At 44.0% G+C, this 22,513-nt stretch overlaps 2 protein-coding genes across 2 annotated transcripts; both read left to right on the plus strand.

Annotated features, from left to right (window-relative positions):
• Positions 1-271: 271 nt before the first annotated feature.
• WFDC8 (WAP four-disulfide core domain 8) lies at positions 272-7,955 on the plus strand. The gene is made up of 5 exons (XM_032419922.1): positions 272-404; positions 3,187-3,327; positions 4,543-4,710; positions 6,716-6,856; positions 7,816-7,955. The coding sequence occupies exons 1-5, from the start codon at positions 272-274 to the stop codon at positions 7,953-7,955; spliced, it is 723 nt and encodes a 240-aa protein (XP_032275813.1).
• An 8,203-nt stretch (positions 7,956-16,158) lies between these two features.
• LOC116642050 (eppin-like) lies at positions 16,159-22,229 on the plus strand. The gene is made up of 4 exons (XM_032420123.1): positions 16,159-16,328; positions 17,773-17,907; positions 21,367-21,534; positions 22,018-22,229. Exons 1-4 carry the CDS (start codon positions 16,199-16,201, stop codon positions 22,023-22,025), a joined length of 441 nt encoding a protein of 146 aa, XP_032276014.1. The 5' UTR covers positions 16,159-16,198; the 3' UTR covers positions 22,026-22,229.
• The last annotated feature ends 284 nt before the right edge of the window (positions 22,230-22,513 follow it).

Raw genomic sequence — 22,513 nt, forward strand, 5'->3', positions numbered from 1 at the left:
GTAATCATTCATATGTGACCTCTCATGTAGGAGCAAGACAATAGGTGAATGTCCTGGTGGGACAGTACTGTGGCAGAGTATGGGGCCACTGGGAGGGTCCTGGGCCTGGGTCTGAAGGTCCTATCCTACTCTCCACATGATCTCAGACAAACCCATTCACCACTGCACAATTTGGTTGGTTTCCTCATCTGTGAAGTGAAAGAAGTGGTGGGCTGTCTTCATGGTTTTCAGCACATGGTCTGTGTCTCTGTCTGGCTTGTACCTAAACCCCATGCCTCTTCTCATCCCACACAGGCACCTTCCTCTCCATAATTCCACCTTCTTCTGGAGAAATGTAGCATTCCTGCTGCTTCTCTCTCTCTCTATGGAGGAGAGCACTTCATCGCCAATCAAGAGAGTCAAACGTGGGTTCAGAGAAGCTGCAACTACCCCTGCTTAGGAGGATTTCCTGGGACTAAGGGTCAGACAGGAGGCAAGGACTCCTGTTTTATGAGATCACTTCCTCTGTGGCTTCAGAGAACTAGCCCTACTCACCCACCCTGGACCCTTCAAATCCTTCCCTCAACTGTTCCCTCCAAATTATTTCCCTAGCTTTACCTGACATGTGTCTTTTCCAAGTTTAATTTTTTTAAAGTGAATCAGAGAGTTGGGATGACGCTGGGGGCTGACCCGCAAGTGGTGACCAAGAGGGGAAGCCATGGGGCTTGGAGAGAGATTGGGAGGTAGAACTGGCCCAAGTCCATGACTGATAGGATGCTAGGGTAAAGGAGAGGGAAGAGTGAATCTCAGGGTTCTCAAGACAGCCTGAGGGCCTGTTGATGCCAAATATAAAGATGGGAGCAGAGAGAAGGAGGTACTGCTGAGGAATAGGGAGAAGCTAATTCTAATTTATACATGTGGGCTTACAGTTCTCTTGAGGGGCCCAGACATATGTTCCCCAGGTGGTTGGATATGTGCCTTAGCTTGGAAGTGAGAATAGGTCTGGAGGGAGGCATGGGGACCACAGTTAGCATCATGCAAATTGATGCGGGAAGTGTGTGTCAGGTAATGACAGGAGAGAGCTGAGACCCAAACTCTGGGGACCATCCCCAGTAGCTGCAGAGGAACCCCCAGGGCTTGTGCATTTAGGGAGGGGACTGCACAGACAAGGTAAGTAGCTGAGGAGGGCTGACTGGGAGGGAGGAGGATTCTAACTGAGCGCTGAAGCTGACAGTAGGGCAAGGAGCTACAATGGCTAAACCAAAAACGGTTTACATGCCTCAGAAGCAGAAGGGAGGCAAGACTGACTAGAGTCTACACTAGCGAGGGGACATTTGTCTTTATAATTCCAAGATTTCTATGCCTTTTTACCTCTTTGGAGGTGTCCCTATTTGAATTGCTTTACTCTCTCTGTGCCCAAACCTAGAACAGTAGTTCCCCAGTAGCAGCCTACATCATGGTGCCCAACTGCCTGCTTCAGTGTCACCAGAGGTGCTTTTAAATGATGTACTATACCTTGGCTAATTGAATTTAAATTAAAAAAAGAGAGAGAAAAAAAAAATTAAACCCCTAGGCTTCACTTTCTAGAGATTCTGATTCAGGCCGTGGTCTGTAGTTTCTAAAAGATACACAGGTGTTTTCAATGTACACTACAGATTAGGAACCATAATTCTTCCTAGCCTCAGACATCCTTGGAGAGTGCATGAAGAGTGGTATGAAGGGTAAGAAATATAGCTGGAAAGTACTAAAAGTCTCAATGGTCAGTGTTCAGGGCTTCTGGAGTGAGTCATGGATTGGAGGTCCTAGACCCACCCCTCATTCACTGTATTTTCCCATCTGACTTCATTTTTTTTTAACCTGGGAAATTAGGAGGGTGATACTAATGATCAATATGGTCTTTCCAATTCTAAACTTCTATAATTCCAAGATTCAGTAGTCTCCAAAAGGATCATGCCTCTCTGGTCAGAAGTCTGGTGTGGTGTGTCAGGTTTCTCTGCTCAGGTTCTCAGCAGGCTGAATCCAGGGCAGCCAAAGCTGCAGTTCCCATCTGGGACCCAGGGTTCTCATGGACACTCACTGGTGGTGGCAGAATCATTTCCTTATAGTTGTACCACTGAAGTTGTTTCCAGAGGCCACCTTCAATCCAGGACACTAAGTTCTCTTTGTCCTCAAAACTCCTAATAGCATGTTGGGTTCAAATCTCTCTTACCTCTTCTCTATTAGTCAAGGGGAAAACTCTTCTTTTTAAGGCCTCAACAACTTAGATCTGACCCAGTCGGATAATCTCTCTATTTTAAGGTCAGTTAACTTGGGGCTCTAATTCCATCTATGAAATCCGTCATAGCCCACCTAAATTCATGTTGATTCAGTAACCAGAGGACAGGAATCTTGGGGATGCAACTTTAGAATTCTGCCTCCCACAAGCTCAGAAATTAGGAAGCTGTGTCTAGCCCTAAAAAGGGAGGAAGCAAACCCATATTTGCCAAGCTCTTCCCATGTGCCAGGCACTGTGATGAATGCATTACAGGCATCATCCCCCTTAATTCTTAGAAGCAGTTTGTAAGGTAAAGATTGTAATTCTCATTTTATAGATGGGAAATGTTGGACTCAGGAGGAATATTTTTCCCCCCAAGATTATTTAGCTAGTCGTGTTGGAGTCAGGCTCCCAAACCAGGTCTGTTTTACACTGCTCCTCCCGATGCCCATTTCTGTTACCCTAAAGGGGGTAACTAAGAAGTTATATAGTGGAACTCAGGTTGGTCTTGATTTCACAAGGAGTCAGGGGATCCAAATCAGGCCTCATGACTCCTATACCCCTATTTCCATGATATTTCTACCACTCCTTACTAATTAATTTCCCCTATCAACTAAGACTCTGGAGGCAGAGGAATTGGGCATTAACATATTAAGTTTCAAGAGGAGAGAGGAGCTCCTGAACTTAAGGTAAGGTTCTTGGTCCCTATCTAATTCCCTGCTGTGGAATCTGAGATGCTCCCCTTCAGTTGACCTGAGCACAGATTCCAGATTCAGATCAATCTAAATGAGCTATGAGTGGTGAGAGGCAGACCCAGCCCCTAAATATAAACAGAGGGAGAACTGAGGATGGAAGATAGAAAAGAGGGCTGATAGAATGTCACTATTACCTTTGCAATGGGAGGAGAGCTGAAACTCTCAAGGGATGTGAATTTGGACATTGCTTTCTTGCAGAGAAACCAGGAGTGTGCCCCCGAGAGAGGGTCATCTGTGAGACTGAAGTTCCAGACTTCTGCACAACTGATTTGCAGTGCCTAAAACACATGAAGTGCTGCTCATTCGGGTGTGGGAAAAAGTGCATGGATCCACTCCAAGGTAGTAGCTTCCAGGCTGAGGGCACAGGTGCTTTTTGAGGTGTCTTACTTCCTGCTCCATCCAGAGCTGGTTGAATGATTCCCTTGGATGGTAGGGCAAAGAGGTCAGGATTCATGCTTTTCTCTTTCTCTAATCAGATTCCCAACCCTCAAGTACAAACAATGAGTCTAGGCATGGGGGATGTCAACTGGAAAATATTGATGATAGTCTTCTTTGATCCAATATTCAAACATTCACAAATAAGTAATACTTGTTGAGTGCTCACTAAGTGTCAAGAGACTGTTGTTGGCATTATGGTAAATACAAACCTCAGTCAGCTTAGATGCTGGGCTTGGTTTTGGACTCTTTGGCCTTCAAAGAGGTTTTCTGGCAACTCAAAGTTTAGAGCATCTCACAATAGGAAATTCTGCATTATGTATATATACTTGCATGCATTCACTCAACAGATATCTATTGTTAATGCCCTTTAGCCAAAGACCATCAGGAACACACCTGTAGTTGAACAAGTTGGATTTATTACTTGTTGTAGTGAGGGAGAACGTTCACCATAGACAACCTGAGGGATCTCAGTAAGAAGCTGTTGGAAAGAATCTACTACAGGATTGAGGGTTTGATTGGGGAATTTGGGGGGGTGGATTTGCTCTACATTGGGTGTTGTCGGAAAGTGGGGCAATTTTATGATGCTCTCAGGGAATCTTATGTACAGAGAAGGCAGGCTAGGCTGAGGATAAAGTCATAATGGGTAGAGAAGCATAAAGTACTCATAGGTGTTTGGTATTTTGTGGGTTTCACAATACTGTTTTTTAGTCTCCTTTTATGATGGTCCCGAGGCAACCCTGTTTGATGTGGATGTCCTGTGGCTTGTTTCTATCTGAGAAGGAATGACATGGCTTAGCTGTGAGCATCAGATCAGCTTCCAGATATGAGAGGCTGCTGTTTTTCTTTCTTCGTGTTTCGTTCCTTCTATGTGCCAGGCGCTTTGTTAGGCACTTTGGATATAGTCGCTGAACAAATCTTGCGCTACCAAAGCTCAGGGCCTAAGAGAAGAAAGATCAGTTCCATATTTGTAGGAGAGCTAGGCTAGAACTTTCATTGACAGTGGCTCTCTCTATGACTTGTGTGGTCATACCAAGAACTGGGTAAAAGCTGAGAGCCTGACCCTTTCTCTTTTTTCCTACCCTTTATGTTCTTCCCTCTTTGCTTCCCCACCTTCAGAACCCTGCATGCTACCCTTTGACGAAGGACAGTGTAACATTAGTATCTTACGCTGGTATTTTGACTTTAAACATCAGTCCTGCCAACCCTTTATCTATGGAGGCTGCAATGGGAATGCCAACAACTTCATCAGCATCGCAAACTGCAAAATGGCTTGCACATCAGCTGGTAAGACTTATATCCCTGGCAATCAGAGGGACTAGACTAACCCAGAAATAGTATACCAGCGCAGTTGTATGCTCAGGCTTTGAGGCTAAACTGTCTTGGTTCAAGTCAACTCTGTCATCCACTGAATGGGTGGTCTTGGGTCAGTTGCCTGCTTCCCTGAACTTCAGTATTCTTGTCTATAAAAGGGGGATAATAATAGTATTTACCTAATGGAGTTGTTGTGCCAGAAAAATGACATAGTGCACATATCTATTGAGTAGTACCTGGGGACTCACCGAAGTATGAAGCATAAACAGGTCAGGTTCTGGAATCCCAGAACCTGTATGGGTAGAGCATGGAGTAAGTGAAGAATAGGATTAGGTGAAGGTGAGGGCTGTGGATTGATTCCTACTATAATGACAAGCATCAGTGATCCTGGGAGACAGTGTCTTACAGAAGTAGGTGTCAGATAACCCAGATAAAAATTCTCCTTTCCCCATTTACTGCAAATTACTTCACCTAGTTTCAGTTCCCTCCCCTGTAATACTGGAATAACAGCAAAGACCTCACTGAGTTTTTGGTGGATTATATGTGATCAGGACACAAGGGTTTGACATGGGGACTGTTCAGTAGTGTGGGCTTGCTAAATGGTAACATTCCAGGTGGTGACCATTGATGTTCAAATGCAGCACTATGTGACTTACAAGGCAGCACTGGAACTTTGATCTCAGAGTCTGGGAAGCAGGTTGAATAGTGTACCGTCACCTCCATAATACAGACAAGAAGACAGAGTCATAAAGGTAAAGTTAGTTGCCCACAAATTCACAGTGGGTCAGGCGTAGATCTGGAACTTTAAGTCTGTAAGTCCAGTGAGCCTGAATAGCAAAGGCAGTCTTTTATTTTTTTAAAGATTTTATTTATTTATTTGACAGAGAGAGACACAGCGAGAGAGGGAACACAAGCAGGGGGAGTGGGAGAGGGAGAAGCACGCTTCCCGCCAAGCAGGGAGCCCGATGCGGGGCTCGATCCCAGGACCCTGGGATCATGACCTGAGCCAAAGGCAGACGCCCAACAACTGAGCCACCCAGGTGCCCCTAGCAAGGGCAGTCTTGTGGTCTGGCCCTTTGTGGGAGGCTTTATGGAATCATGGCACTAAGCATTAGACCTTGGCTCACTCTCAGAAGCAGCAGAAAGAAGAAGCCAGGGAAATGAGCTTGGGTGGGATTGGGGGAAATTCATGTTTGGGGCTAAGAAAAGACCTAACCATAGCTCTGAGAGTCAAACACACCACACTCTGACAGAGTCTGACTTGACGAAGAAGGAGAGGGAGGAGAAGAAGGAGAAAGAGAAGCAGAAGGAGAAGAATAAGAGAAGAAAAGAAATACTTCCTGCCCTCATAGAATTTGCAATCAGATAATGACAACAGGAAACATGCACAAAATCCTAAAGAATTGATTTCAACACCATCTATGTCCTAGTAACCCACATAGTTGTAGCTCCAGTCTGAATTTGACTCCCAAACTCCAACTGCATTCTCTACTCCTTCATCTCGATCTCACAAACACCTCACACTTCACTTGTCTAAAGCAGAAGCCCTCATCTTTGCTCTCCCACCTCAAACCTGCTCTGTCCATAGTTCTTCCCATCTTGATTGAAATAAACTTCTAAATCACCCTTGATGAATCAACATCGACATTCTCAATCCACATCCATTGAGCTAGGAAATCATTTTAGATCTATCTTAAAAATAGATCCAGAATCTGACCACTTGCTACCACATCTTCAGCTGCCACCCCAATCCGGGGAGCCGTCTTCTCACCTGGAGCTTCAAAGAACAAGCCCAACTCTCTTTCTCTTACATCGCATGAGATGCTGAGGCATTCCATTCCTCCACAGCCTACCAGAGGTAGTCACGGTAGAGTGAACCAAGTCACAGAAAGAGATACTAGTTTTAAAGGGGGGGAGATATTTGAAGAGTGTGAGATGGGGTAGGGTTTGAGGGAACTCACATCTACTCTTGTTTTAGTCAAGAATGGACAGTGCCCACTCTTCCCTTTCAAGGACCGTATGGTGTGTCCAGCTTCGTGTAAGAGTGACTTCGATTGCCCCAAAACTGACAAATGTTGTGAATCCATGTGTGGCTTTGTTTGTGCCAAGGCTTGGACAGGTGAGGACTGGGGATATACCTCCCAAAGTCTCCAGGGCATATGCTAAGCATGCCATGTTGTCCCATGGAATGGGATGCCCATTTGGTTGACCTTAGATATCTCTCGGGAATTTTTCCTTCTTTAATGCCCAATCACTGCTCTCGTGTTGTCCTCTTGATTTCAGGAAACTATTGTACTAGTCTTCAAAGCCAACCATGCATACTATCACTCCCTATTTTTCTCCATGAGAACTTATTTAATTCTGAGTCTCATTCTTCACTGCCCTACAGGTGACAATATCCATTTATTCATACAAAAGAATGATAACCATTAGGTACATTCCTAATAAACCCTTATGTCTACACAGAACTTCACAATATGTAGAGCATATTCATATCCTGTAAGGTATGCTGGGGAAAGATGGGTAGCAAAATGCTGGTGGGCAGAAGTGATCTTGGTAGAGTCTGAGGCTAGTGCTCATTTCCTCATGTAGCGCTGAGATAGTATGGTCTTGTTCCAGGGACTGTTAGTGTTTTGAGGTACAGCACGGTATGGTGGAAGGAACCCAAGGCCTTTCAACTGATTTCAACTCTTCTACTTATTTTCTGTATGGCTATAGACAACTCACTTGCCCCTACATGATCTTCAATTTCTACAACTTATAAAACAAGGAAGTTCTGGGTGCTCTCAATAGTTCTTCTACCTCTGGTACTCTGGGATTAGATAACCCAAATCCCTAAGTTCTGCGGGGGCCAGCGGGAATCCTATCAGATTGTCTATGTCAGAGATGGCAAGCCTTTTTGATACTCCCCAAATTATTAACCACTGAAAGTTGATACTCTGCCTTCTGCACTCTCTTGTTACTCTGGGGGGAAGGGTAAGAGGCTTAATCAGAAGAAAACCCTGTTTAGGGTTCCCCAAGTTCCCCAAACTATGATCAAGTATTTCAAGGTCAAATGTCTTATTTTATCCCATAAAGTCAAATCAGGTTTCTGCCCACGCAAGCCCATGGTGTGTTCCAAGATTGATAGACCCAAGTGCCTGAAGGATCATGACTGCCCAGTGTCACAGAAGTGCTGTTCACATTGTGGACTGAAGTGCCTGGAACCTCAAAAATGAATAGTAAGTGGAAAATATTATCATCGATGTAATTACTTATGAGTAGCGTAATAAAAAGCTATCATTTTTATCTTCTTTCGAACTATCTTCCCAAATTGTCTTATGAAGTATAACAATATATAACAATATACAACAAAATTTTATATATAATCATATCTTCTGAAAATGATGAGAAATTTGACTCTTCCTTATTCCGATTTCGTGACTTACTTTGTTTCCTTGTCTTTTTATATCATGTAGAGCCTCTGAAACAATGTTGAAAATAAAGACAATGACATCTATCCTTGTCTGGTTCTTTATTTTAAAGTCAGCATCTCATCAGAGAATCTCTTAGTGCACAAATGAAATCTAATCAAGCTGAATTTAAAAATGCTGTACCTGACACTCCGTCTAAACTGGATGCTCTAACAGCTAGGGTAAATGAGGCAGAAGAGAGAGTAAGTGATCTAGAAGACAGGTTGATGGAAAGAAAGGAAGTTGGGGAAAAGAGAGTAAAACAACTAATAGCCCATGAAGACAAGCTTTGAGAAATCAGTGATGCCATGAAACATACCAACGTCAGAATTATTGGGGTGCCTAAGGGTGAAGAGAGAGAGGGAGGGCCAGAAGGCATATTTGAGCAAATCATAGCTGAGGACTTCCCTAATCTGGGGAAGGAAACAAGCATTCATGTCCAAGAGGTAGAGAGAACCCCTCCCCAAATCAATAAAAATAAATCAACAACCTGACATATAATTCTGAAGCTTGCAAAATTCAGGAACAAAGAGAAAATCCTGAAAGCAGCTTGAAAAAAAAGGCTTTAACCTACAGAGGGAGGAATATCAGACTAACATCAGACCTATCCACAGAAACCTGGCAGGCCAGAACAGGCTGGCATGATATATTCAGGGTACATGTAGCCATTAATACTTTATCCAGCAAGGCTGTCATTCAGAATGGAAGGAGAGATAAAGAGCTTCCAGGACAGACAGAAATGGAAAGAATATTTGACCACCAAGCCAACCCTGCAAGAAATATTAAAGTGGATCTTGAAAGGGAAGAGAGAGCTGAAGAGTAACATAGACCAGAAAGAGAGACAAATCAACAGACACAGGGACTTTACAGCCAATACAATGGCACTAAATTCATATCTTTTAATAGTTACCCTGAATATAAATGGGCTAAATACTCCAATCAAAAGACATAGGGTATCAAATGGATAAAAAAAAGCAAGACCCATCCATATGCTGTCTACAAGAGACTCATTTTAGACCTAAAGACACCTCCAGACTGAAAGTGAGGGGGTAGAGAACTGCTTTCCATGCTAATGGACCTCAAAAGAAAGCTGGGGTAGCAAATCTCATATCAGAAAAATTAGATTTTAAGCTAATAGTAAGTAGTAAGATTGTAGTAAGATATGAAGAGGGACACTATATCATACTAAAAGGGTCTATCTAACAAGAAGATCTAACAATTGTAAATATTTATGCCCCTAACATGGGAGCTGTCAATTATATAAACCAATTAATAACCAAAGTAAAGAAACACTTTGATAAAAATACATTAATAGTAGGGGACTTCAACACCCCACTCACAGCAATGGACAGATAATCTAAACAGAAGATTAACAAAGAAACAAGGGCTTTGAATGACACACTGGACCAGATGGACTTCACAGATCTATGCAGAACATTCCATCTTAAAACAATAGAATACTCATTCTTTTCAAGTGCACATAGAACTTTCTCCAAAATAGATCACACACTGGGTCACAGGTTAGGTCTCAACCAACACCAAAAGATTGGAATTATTCTCTGCATATTTTCAGACCACGATGCTTTGAAACTTGAACTCAATCACAAGAGGAAATTTGGAAGGAACTCAAACACTTGGAGGTTAAAGACCATCCTATTAAAGAATGAATGGGTCAACCAGGAAATTAAAGAAGAACTTAAAAGTTCATGGAAACCAATGAGAATGAAAACACATCTGTTCAAAGCTTTTGGGATACAGCAAAGGAGGTCCTAAGAGGGAAGTACAAGCCTCTCTCAAAAAATTAGAAAAATCTCAAATACACAAGCTAACCTTACACCTAAAGGAGTTGGAGAAAGAATAGCAAATAGAGCCTAAACCAAGTAGGAGAAGAGAAATAATAAAGATTAGAGCAGAAATCAATAAAACAGAAGCCAGAAGAACAGTAGAAACAGATCAATGAAACTAGAAGCTGGTTCTTTGACAGAATTAAATAGATCGATAAACCTCTAGCCAGACATATCTAAAATAAAAGAGAAAGGACCCAAATTAATAAATTATGAATGAAAGGGGAGAGATCACAACCAACAACAAGGAAATACAGACAACTTTAAGAACATATTTGGTTTGAAACCAGAAAAGACCCCAAATCACCAGGGGACTGTTGAAAAAGAAAACCGAAGCTGGGGGCATCACAATGTCTGACTTCAAGCTATATTACAAAGCTGTGATCATCAAGACAGCATGGTATTGGCACAAAAACAGACACATACATCCATGGAACAGAATAGAAAACCCAGAAATGGACCATCAACTCTATGGTCAACTAATCTTTGACAAAGAAGGGAAGGATACACAATGGAAAAAAAGACAGTCTCTTCAATAAATGGTGCTGGGAAAGTTGGACAACCACATGCAGAAGAATGAAACTGGACCATTCTCTTACACCATACACAAAGATAAACTCAAAATAGATGAAAGACTTAAATGTGAGACAGGCAAAATCCTAGAGGACAACACAAGCAGCAACCTCTTCAACCCTGGCCACAGCAACCTCTTTGACCTTGGCCACAGCAACCTCTTTGACCTTGGCCACAGCAACCTCTTGCAAGACATGTCTCTAAAGGCAAAGGAAACAAAAGCAAAAATGAACTATTGGGATTTCATCAAGATAAAAACTTCTGCATAGCAAAGGAACCAGTCAACAAAACTAAAAGGCAACCTATGGAATGGGAGAAGATGTTTGCAAATGGCATATCAGATAAAGGGCTGGTATCCAAGATCTATAAAGAACTTCTCAAACCCAACACCCTAAAACAAATAACCCAGTCAAGAAATGGGCAGAAGACATGAACAGACACTTCTCCAAAGAAGACATACAAAAGACCAACAGACACATGAAAAAATGCTCCACATCACTTGTCATCAGGGAAATACAAATCAAAACCACAATGAGATACCCCCTAACACCAGTCTGAATGGCTAAAATTAACAAGACAGAGAAGAACAAATGTTGGCGAGGATGTGGAGGAAGGGGAACTTTCTTACACTGTTGGTGGGAATGCAAGCTGGTACAGCCACTCTGGAAAACAATATGGAAGAAGTTAAAAATAGAGCTCAAGAAGTTAAAAATAGAGCTACCCTATGACTCAGCAATTGTACTACTGGGTATTTACCCCAAAGATACAGATGTAGTGAAACAAATGGACACCTGTATCCCAGTGTTCATCGCAGCAATGTCCACAATAGCCAAACTGGAAGGAGCCGAGATGTCCTTCAACAAATGGATGAATAAAGAACACGTGGTTTATATATACACTGGAATATTACTCAGCAATCAGAAGGGATGAATACGTACCATTTACATTGACACGGATGGAATTGGAGGGTATTATGCTAAGTGAAATAAGTCAACCAGAGAAAGAAGATTTTCATATGGTTTCCCTCATATGTGGAATATAAGAAACAGCGCAGAGGATCATAGGGGAAGGGAGGGAAAACTGAATGGGAAGAAATCAGAGAGGGACACAAACCATGAGAGACTCTTGACTCTGGGAAACAAACTGAGGGTTGTGGTAGGGGAGGTGTGTGGGTGGATGGGGCAACTGGGTGATGGCCACTAAGGAGGGCACGTGATGTGATGAGCACTGGCTGTTATACGCAAATGATGAATTATTGAACACTACATCTGAAACTAATGATGTACTATATGTTAGCTAATTGAGTTTAAATGAAAAAAAACTAGATAAAGTCAACGTCTCTTCCTGTATAAAAGGACATTTGTTTTGGCTTTGGAATAAATAGGTTTTACTACACTTGGGTTGTTTTCTTTTTATCCATTTACAACTGCTATTGGAAATTACCATGGAATTTTATCATATACCTTTTAAGCATCTAGTCATGCAATGATTTTTCTCTTCTAATTTGTTAGTATAAGAGCTTATATTATTAAATTTTCATATACTGAACCATCCTTGCATTCCTGGATTGACCTTAATCATATAGAGGGTATACTTGAATTAATACACTGAAGGTTCTTTAAACAAATAGTTTGTTCAGAATTTTCACATCAAAGGTCAAAAGAAAAATAGGTCTATTACTTTTCTATGTTTTGCTATTTGAGTCATACAGGTTTCAACAAACTAGCATGGAAAACTAATTGGGAAATGTACTTTTTCTCCTTATGATCTGTAATATTTTAAGTTTTTTAAATTTATTTTTTATTTTATTTTAAGCAAAGTCTACATCCAACATGGGGCTCGAACTCGCACCCCAAGATCAAAAGTTGCATGCTCTACCAACTGAACCAGCCAGGCACCTCTTATGATCTGTAATATTTTTAATAATATCTTCAATAATAATACTTTTAATGATATCCTCTATTCCTTGAAGGCTAGACAAAATTTCACTCCAAAAACTCTAGGTAAGGTTTCTTCTATAATGACATATTTATTTTACTAGTTTTCTTTGTACATATTTTATAAGCTGTATAGGCTCTCTACCTCTTCTTCTGTAAATTTTGGTCTTTTATATGTTGCTAAAATTCATCCATTTTCTCTCCACTTTCAAATGTATTACTTTAGAGAGGTATACATTATTTTGTACATAATTCTTTTTATATCTTTAATTTTCATTAATGTTTTCATTCACATACTCATGTTTCCACCCCACTCCCACCTATCCACCAATCATTCCATCCATTTACTCACACATCCATCCACTCACCTAGCCTGCATAAACATAACTTTAAATTTATCTGTCTTTCCAACCATTCGTTCACTCATATATCTATCCACTTCCCCTTCTCACTCATCTTCTTTCTACCTATCCAGCTGCCTGTTTTATATCCAGCCTTTATCCACCTTTCACACACACACATTCTCTCATGCCCATCAACATACTTCTCCAACATTTCTATGCCTATCTGCCCTCCATCCACCTATCAATTTACTCACCTACCTTTCATTCAAAGAGTTTCCATCAATAGGCCCATTCATCCCCTGACTAACCTATCCATCCTTATGTTCAATCCAATCCACTTCTTCCCCAGCCGTTGACCCACCCATCCATGTTCATGCATTCACGCACCCAAATATCCATGATAGCCCCACCCACCCTTCTTCATATTCTTCATCTTCCCATTCATCATACATACTATGAGCCATCCACATATTGACCTTGCTCATCCAGTGGTTTGTACTGAGTGTTTATTCTGGGTCTATTAATGTTCTAAGCACTAGGTTCTAGACACAGACCTGTTCAATGAAGCTCAGAGTTTATTTGGGAAAACAAACATGAAACTCAGTAATACACTTAGAGGCACAGAGAACAACATAGAAAGCCAGAGACAGGAAGTTTGAGCAAAGTGTCTTGGCCTAATTAACAAGCAGGAATTTCCAGGTAGAGGCCATCTACCTTGTTACCCTCTTGGAGTCCCTCACTCTGAGCAGCGGAATGGTGCTGGAACAGAAGTGTGGTTGAGATAGAGGGAGGGCAATATGACCATCAGTGACAGGAGATAAAGGAAGCAGGGCAAAGATCTACATAGATATTTACTCGGCCTTCTTCAAGAAATTGGGTGAGGGAAGGGGCCAAAAAGGTCATTCATCCTAGGCCCCAAAGGCATAAATTTCATCTCACCCGCTTGGAAAGTGAGATCCTTGGCGCGGGGGGGGGGGGGGGGGTATTAGGGAGGACAGAAGAGATAGAATAACCTGAAATTCTGAATTTTTATTTACATTCAAGAAAATTTAGAGAATTCAGCCTTATTTGGGAGCCCTGGGAACCATTTGGACATTTACAGACTCTGGGGGCTCTTTAGCCTCTGTCCCCACTATAGACATCACCTTCATCCCCTTTTATGCACTATTCCTCCCTACCTTCAACTCCATAGTAAGATATTATATCCATACTTGTATCAGAACATTCCAGAGTGACCTCTGACAAGAACTCAGACACTCCATTCCCTTTTACCTTTATCTCTGACACTCACTCACTTGGTGACATTGAGTCAGCATCTGCATTCCTCTGGGCCTTATCATCCCTATGTGTGGGATTTGTGCCCTCAGAGTCCTTCCACCCAGGTGGTTCAGCTTTGTGTTCTCTCCTGGACTGAGTTTGGGAGGGACACAGAATAAGAGGGAGAGCACCACTCAAGACATCTTGGTTGTTCATTAGAAATTTATTCCCTGATCCCTTTGTGGGGTCCACCTGGTTCCTGAAACTGGTGGGATGGGACTCTGTAGTGTAAGTGCCTGATATTCAGCTTTTTCATTGTAATGTAAGTGCCTGACATTAAGCTTTTGAGTGCTGAGGCATCCACTCAAAGACACCCATCTCGAATAAATACATCCCCAGCTATGCAACACAGATACTACCAACACAACTAGGATAAGGAACCAGCTGCCCTCACCAATGAAGTTCCCCTTTTAGAAAGGCCTCGAGTAACCCAGACAACTAATCACTGGAGTGACCCTGCTTCTCCCCTCCCTCATCCTAATCCGCACTTTTATATGCTTTAAATTCACCAATAGAAAGGGAACCCATGAAACCTTAGCTATTCCACCCTTGGACCTGAATAAAGGGAGAGCACCTGGTCTGCACTTTCTCCCCCTCTCTCTGTCCACAACCTTCTGTGTGGCCCTCTGACTTGCCATGTACCCTCCAGGACTTGTGAGCAATAAATCTCATTTTCTTAAGTTCCCTGATGATTTGGCAGAGGTGGGTCCTGTGATCATAATGAAACCACAAAGGCTGGTCCAACCACAACACTGGTCCAGTGGTGGTAGGGGGATGTCTGTGGGTCTCATTTTGAGTAAATATGCCCCAAGGGCATCTCAGGCCTTCCTAGCAGAGAAAACCACCGTCAATAGGCTGAGACCTACACCACAGATTCCCATAGGGGGCTCTGTTGGTGATCCTAAATTTTGTGACCATATAGTCACTCAGTGATGATAAGGCTGGCTTTGTCTGGCTTTTGCCCATCATGTAGGACAAATGGGGAACAAAGCTTGGCCCCAAAGTGCAACAGCTAGTTAAGGAAGGAAACGGGGACCCTACAGATGACATTTACACTTTGAAGAGAGTCTCTCCTTCTGCCAAGACTGATGGACTCGCTGGCATTGTGGATTCCCTGTAGGAAAGCTACCAAGTACCCCAGCACTCTCTCCAGAGCCCTTTCACCAGTCCAGTCAGAAGCCTCTGCTGCCTATGGATCTTTACTGGGGTATAGTCTCTCAGGCAGGTCTCCCCATCTTCCAGTTCCTCCTCAAACAACAAGGAGCTTGCGCCAGATGAGAGACACTCCCCATAAGCTCTTCTGACATTCTCCGCTACTCTCAAACAATAGGACCTCGACAAACACATTCTGAAAACTCAGCTGACGGGCTGTTCCTCCCCCACACCCCACTCTGTGGCAACACATTTACACTTTGGCCTTAGTCAAAGAATATGAACTACCCGAGGAGAAAATGGAGAAGGAGGGAGGAAAGGGTGGGAGAGGGAGAAAGGGACACAGAGACCATGAGAGGCCCACAGAAAAAGAAAGTAAGTCAGACACCGACACAGATAAGCACAGAAAAACAAAGAGATACCAAGAGATCCCTAGAAACACATTGTCAGAGACAAACAAAAGGGCCATGCCACTCAGCATGCAGATAAAATGGAAAGTGAATGGAGAACAAGCACATCCCACAGCTCTCAGAGTCATCAAGAAGAAGACCCTTGATGGTGGCATTGAGTCCTAAGGTCACTTAGAAAGTGAGACAAGTTTTGCCCACTCCCCCTGGTTGACCAGAGGGCCCAGCACAGCCCAGGCTGCTGAGGATCAGGAGCCATGCAATCAAAGACCCTTCCCCAGGACTGTGCACTGTAGATGCCAGCTGGTCACATTGATGATCTCAGGAACTTGGCGTTCCCAGCAGGAAAGGAGGTGTCTGGCTTGACTCCAATTCCCACATCCAAGATACTGACTACTGAAGAAATAGGCTGGACAAAGGCAGCTAGACATTTTCATGTTCTGGAATCACCAGACAGGCCAGCTCTTCTTCAGAATGCAGTCTTCTAGATTTTTGAGCATCCTGGTCTTATGTACCCTTCTAGTGAATGTCCAGGGACCTGGTCTGACTGACTGGATCTTTCCCAGTAAGTACTGGGGCCTCAGCCCTCACCCTGGAGAGAGGGGAGGTTGCTGGGAGGAGGGAACAAGGAATAAGACTCGAGTTGCTTCCCACCATGTTAGCCCTGGTCCCAGGTGGGGACATATTTGGAATATTTCTTCCAATTTCCCTCTTGATGGAAGATCCGTTCAGTGAATGCAAGATTGCAGACCTGAGGCAACCCCCACTTTCAGTCCCTTTGAAGTGAAGGTCAATTGGGGGTGGAGGGAAGAGTCACAGGATCCAGTGTTTATGGGAGGGGCTATAGGAATCTGGGAAGCCTAGTAGACCTTCCCTCACCCCACAACAGAAACAGCCCCTTTTCTCAGGATATCATCTCTATCAACTCCTGATTCTTTCAAATGTAGTCCTATAAAGTATTCTTGCATCCCCAGGGGTGCCTTGCCTTTGGGATATAAGTATCCAGAAGTTTCTTTGAACTGAAGACAGTAATACTTCATGACTATATAGTAATAATGATAATTGCTATCACTTACTGAACATTTAGAAAGTAAGGAGTTTGAGAGGTCTGGATTCAGATATAGTGGTTCTACCACTCAGTAGCCATAACCTTGGGCAAGTTACTTAAATTCCATGTGCTTCTGTCTCCTCTGCAAAATGGGGATGTCAGTAGAACTCAATGAGATAGTATTTAAAATGCATAGAAAAGTGCTTGGCTTATGGGAAACAGTTGACAAACATTAATTAACATTGCTATGCATCAGTTCCTATGATTGCTTTACACTTTTTGTCTCATTTCTTCCTCAGTGACTCTGTAAGGCTAAAACAATTTTACAAGTGAAAAACCCAAGGTTCAGAGAGGTGAGTGGTAAGCCAAGAGGTAGAATTTAAAAACCTGACTCTCTGATGCCAGGGTGAGGGATATTAATCACTGTGCAATAGCACAGCCCCCCACCCCGGAGGAACTCCCAAACACTGACTCCTCAAGGAGGCCAAAATGACCAGATTAACTTAGACCAGTGGCTTTCAGTAGGGTGATTTTGCCTTCCAGGGGACATTTGCTATGTCTGGAGACATTTTTGGTTGTTCAACTGGGGAGTGCTGTTGGCATCCAGTGGATAGAGGGCTGGGATGTTGTAAACATCCTACAGTGCACAGGGCAGCCCTCCCCCTCCCATAAATAATGATGAGGCCCTAGGGGCAAGGTTGAGAAATCCTGCCTTAGAGGGGGTGGCACTAGGGGGTGGAACTAGGGACAGGGTAAGAAGGTAGAGAATAAGGGGTGGTCAGAAGGGAAGGTAGTGTAGGCGGTGTTGGGAAATACATGAGAGCACGCTGTGGAAAAGGTCTCCTGTGGATGAACAAAGAGAAAGCAAACTTCCCTGACTCCCCAGAATTGCCTCAGGTTGGGAGAAGTGTGGGCACTGTGCCCTCCAACATCCATGGTTGTAAAACTGTCCTTTTCCTAGGGAGATGCCCCAGAATCCGAGAGAAATGTGAATTCAGAGAAAGGGATGTATGTACAAAGGACAAACAATGCCTGGACAACAGGAAGAAGTGTTGCATCTTCAGCTGTGGAAAAAAATGCTTAGACCTCCACCAAGGTAATATTCAGAGCTTCAGAATAACCAGCCCTTCTGCCCACACCCTCACCTTCTGGCCACATGGGTGGCATCGTCTCTGCTTTGCTAAGGGCTGGTCTCCGACCAAGATTGCTGGGTTGGGGAGACCTGCAATTTAGAGCCATCTCTGCCCCTGATATTATGTGTGACATTAGATAGTATCCTCATCCTGTCTGGGCCTCAGTTTCCCCAAACAGAAGATGACTGTAGGATTTTACCAGACAGTCTCATGGTTGCTTTTAACTCTTAGGATTTTTTTTGTTTGTTTGTTTGGACTCGTGATCTTCTGACTCCCCAGTTGGCTACTGTTGGCACATTGTTGCTGGAATTGATAATGAAGCTATTGATATTTACAAGCTTTTTGCTGCAGAGAGGCAGCCTCTCTGCTTATTGAAGTCCATCTTAGCCCCAGGAAACCTCCCTCAACTACTCCAGACCGGAGGGCCTTTCCTTTGCTCCTGCAAGCTTAACTCCATGGCCATCTCCTTGGGCTCCAAATAGACTATCAAAGAAACTTTACTCTTCGTTTAACAAATATACATTGAGTGTCTCTGAGACTCATAATAGGATTTGACCAGTATGGTCAGGGAGGTGAGGAAGGCTTCCCTGAGAAAGCAATCTGGAGTTTTGTTCAGAAGGATGGGTAGTAAATTTAGGCATACTGTGGTGGGGTGAAGGGTTTTGCAGGTGCAGGGAATAATATGCACAAAGGCTCAATGGTGGGGCCGGAGGCCAGAGAGCAAGAGTACATATGAGCATGGTAAGAGGGAAAGGATCTTTGGTAGGTAGGGTCTGGTGGCCTAGCATCTCACTTTGATCCAAAGTGATGGAAATCCATTGAGGTGGACAGTGATGTGATCATGTTGTTCTTCAAGGATTTCAGGAAGAGAGGATGTGGTAGCTTGGACCAGAGAGGTAGCTGAGGGGATGGAGAGGAGTGGGGTGTGTTTGAAAAGTGTCTAGGAGGTCAAGTAAGCAGGACCTGACACTGGAGCAGAGTGGGTAGGAGGATGGTAAGTTGTTCATTTGCCTACAGGTGAGGGATTCTGAATCCAGGCTCCCTGAGTTCAATTCTTAGCTCTGGTTTTTACCAGCCTGAGCAAATTAACAACTCTCCCCCGCTGTTCCTCAGTTTCCCCAGATAATAAAAGGGCCGGTGCTAAATCCTCCAAGTATGGAGGATCAAATAAGTTGATGCACATGAAGTACTTAGAGCAATGCCTGGCACAATATCCCCAGATGACATATATTAGTTTAAATTATTTGTTATTCTTGACTGGGAGCTCCTAAAGAGTAGAGGTCATGCCTTTTCTTTGTCTCTTAAAGCATCTTGCACACAGTAGGTGCTCAATGAGTGGCTTATTTAATTCAGGTCAGGATGCATTTGGTTTTACCCTCAACATTCTTCATGATCATATACTGAGCCAGACCATCTGCTAGGAATGGGGCTCCAAGATGAAATCGGACACAATCTCTGCTCCCTTGGAAGCTCACAACCTCATGGAGGAGACTGAGGATGTAAACCAGTGACAATCATGCACATGAGATCAGAAGCATGGTGGAACAATGCAGGATTGGTCCAGGCACCTGTAGGGGTATGGGGTGTATATGGAGTCAGTGACATCACAGAGGAGCTGATGTCTGAGGTTTTGAAGGAAGAGTGGGAGTGTCACTAATGAACAGCAGCAGGGTGGGCAGAGGGAATGCAGAGTGAAAGGTGTAGATGTGTGGGATAGCAAAGGGTGTTGAATATTGCAGGAGCATGTACCTCAAATGGGACTGTGGTGGGGGGTGGGGCAGAACCACAAGCAGGAGCCAGCCTACAAAGAGCCTGTGAGTCATGGGAAGACTTGCCACGAAGTCAAGGTCTTAGCTGTGGAATGATGTGATCAGCTTTGTTTCAGGTTCATTAGGTCCTTCCCTCTGGTGGGCAGCATGAAGGATTGATTGGAGGTGCTAGGGACAGGGGCAGGAGATCAGTTCCAGGCTATCCCAACAGCCCAGGCATGAGACACTGAAGATTAAAGAGAGTGGCAGAGAAGTAAGCCAGGAGTTTTCCCTTGAGAAACTCAGAGTTTAGTTCAGATCTGCATTCATTTGCTAGGGCTGCTATAACAAAGGACCACAAACTTGGTGGCTGAAACAACAGAAATGTATTGTCTCAAGGTCTGCAGGCTACAAGCCCAAGGTCAAGTGTTGGCAAGGCAGGTTCTTTCTCAGGTTATCAGGAGAGCATCTGTTCCATGCCTCTCCCTTAACTTGTGGTGGTGTGCTGGCAATCTTTGGCAGTCCCAGGCTTGTAGACATATACCTTCAGCTTCACCTGGTGTTCTCTCTCTCTCTCTTTCTCTCTCTCTGTGTCCAAATTTCCCCTTTCTATAAGAAGACCAATCATATTGGATTAGGCATGCATCCTCCTCCAGGATGACTCATCCTAAATAATTACATCTGCCACAACTCTATTTCCAAATAGGATCACATTCTGAAGTACTGAGGGTTAGGACTTCCTGGGAAACAAACTGAGGGTTTCAGAGGGGAGGGTGAGGAGATGGGGTAACAGGGTGATGGGTATTAAGGAGGGCATGTGTTGTGATGAGTACTGTGTGTTATATGCAACTAATGAATCATTGAACACTACATCAAAAACTAATGATGTACTATACAGTGGCTAACTGAACATAATAAAAAAATAATAAAAAACAAAACAAAACAAAAAACATATGAATGGGCGTGGGGTGGGTAGGGAGAGACACAATTCAACCTATCACAGGACTGAAGCTAACTGCAAGATGAAAGGTGCTTGGCCATCTAAAAAACTAGCCCCTGCCTTCCCTGCCCTACTTGCCTTTTACTCGTGATCCCAGATTCTCTCTTCCTGGCATGGTTTGCAGGGCAGAGTATGTGGCTTATATTTTGTCATTTTCAAGGCACTTATATCTTTTATCCATTCAGGGCGTATTTATTGAGCAGCTTTTCTCTGCCAGGCACTGTGCTAAAAGCTGCACATTCAGGTCCATGAGGGCAGTCTCACTTGTACCTTAGGACAGCCCTGTGCCACTAGCAGAGTGGGATGTTGCATTCCCATTTTCCAGAAGAGGAAGTCAAGGACAAGACAGGTAACAGGGGAGGTCGATATGCACACACTGAATTGGGAGCAGAGCCTTGAAATCAGTCTCCTCACTCTCAGGGAAGAAAATGGGGACGGTGACCATGAGGAATGGGGAAGACGGACGTTCTCCAGGCCTGCAGACACCCCAACAGCTCTGCTCTGGGGTCTCCCTGCAATGTATACCATACTCCAGTGGAGTTGGGCTCCTGAGGTGTGATAAGGGGAAAAGAGCCTGCTCCATTCCATGTCTGGTGGTTTGCAGGGGTAACAATGTCAGCTGCTTTCTTGAGGGGTGGGCACTCGTATTGCTCAAGCCTGGGGTCTCCCTACAGACATATGCACCATGCCCAAAGAACCTGGCCCTTGCATGGCATTTTTTCATCGTTGGTGGTACGATAAGGAGAAGAATACCTGCTCCAGGTTCATCTATGGTGGCTGCAAAGGAAACAACAACAATTTCCAGTCCAAAGCCATGTGCCAGAACATGTGCCCCAGCAATCGTGAGTCCCTGGGGCGTCCTGTCCTCACTAGGGCCCTGCCAGCAGACCTGTGTGTAGCTGCTTTGTTCAGGCATGGCCACAGCCTTGGCAGGCCAGGTGCTGGCAGAGCCAGCTCCACTTGGGAGGTGAGCATGCACCTGGCAGAGGGATGGACAGCGGCATTCTGGGAACTGAGGTTGGGAAGGGATATGCTCATGATCAAAGCTGGCAAGTATGAGGGGTGGAGGGAGCATACATACATGGTGAAATCCCAGAGACCAGCTCCACAGAGGTCACAGGACATCCAGCCTAGTGTTGGATCGCCAGCACTCTATCCCAACCACATCCTGTTTCTCCTGTAAGGAGGAAAGCTATAGCTCCCCGGAGAAAACCCACTTTGTTTTTGCCTCCTGTGCAAAGATGAATGAGCGTCACTTCAAGACTCGCTCTGAAGATAAGCTGAGCCCAAGATGCTTAGCGGGTCCTGTCCTACATTCTCACCAGGCTCCTAACTGTCAGTGCATAAGGATGCACCTGAACAACCGCCAGGAGTTGGCTCGTGATCCAAAGCTCTGTCCATGCACCTGACCGATGCTCCACGTTGGCGTCCACTCTTCCACTCCACATTCCAAGGGCTCGGCTCTTCCCCAAACAGAGCCCTGGGATCTGCATTCCCCTTTCTCTAGCTCAGCCTCATTTCACACATGGTATCATTCTCTTTTGATCTCATCTCTATGCTTCTTTCCTTTATGTCTGATGTCTAGAGCTTCCTGTCTATACCTGCATAGCTCCCAGGTTTCCCCAATAAAGTACTCTGTTTAGTCCTCTGCCTCTGTGGCTGAATAATTCATATCTGTTGGTACATTACACTTTGCAGAGAGTAAAGGGTCATTGAGGCTCTTGTGACACAATTAAAGGGAGTGAGAACTGTCAGAACCTTGAGAGTTGAGAGCTCCAGGGACATTGTTATCCACCTCTGTTTCTTCAAAAAATTGTAAGA

The sequence above is a fragment of the Phoca vitulina genome, unplaced genomic scaffold (genome assembly GCF_004348235.1).
Source record: "Phoca vitulina isolate PV1807 unplaced genomic scaffold, GSC_HSeal_1.0 scaffold22, whole genome shotgun sequence".
NCBI lineage: Eukaryota > Metazoa > Chordata > Mammalia > Carnivora > Phocidae > Phoca > Phoca vitulina.

Coding starts and splice junctions, on each gene's coding strand:
- WFDC8 (XM_032419922.1), top strand. CDS start 272: ATGCCTCTTCTCATCCCACACAGGCACCTTCCTCTCCATAATTCCACC. Junction 405..3,186: donor GCCAATCAAGAGAGTCAAAC/GTGGGTTCAGAG, acceptor GCTTTCTTGCAG/AGAAACCAGGAGTGTGCCCC. Junction 3,328..4,542: donor GTGCATGGATCCACTCCAAG/GTAGTAGCTTCC, acceptor CCCCACCTTCAG/AACCCTGCATGCTACCCTTT.
- LOC116642050 (XM_032420123.1), top strand. CDS start 16,199: ATGTTCTGGAATCACCAGACAGGCCAGCTCTTCTTCAGAATGCAGTCT. Junction 16,329..17,772: donor GACTGACTGGATCTTTCCCA/GTAAGTACTGGG, acceptor TCCTTTTCCTAG/GGAGATGCCCCAGAATCCGA. Junction 17,908..21,366: donor ATGCTTAGACCTCCACCAAG/GTAATATTCAGA, acceptor GTCTCCCTACAG/ACATATGCACCATGCCCAAA.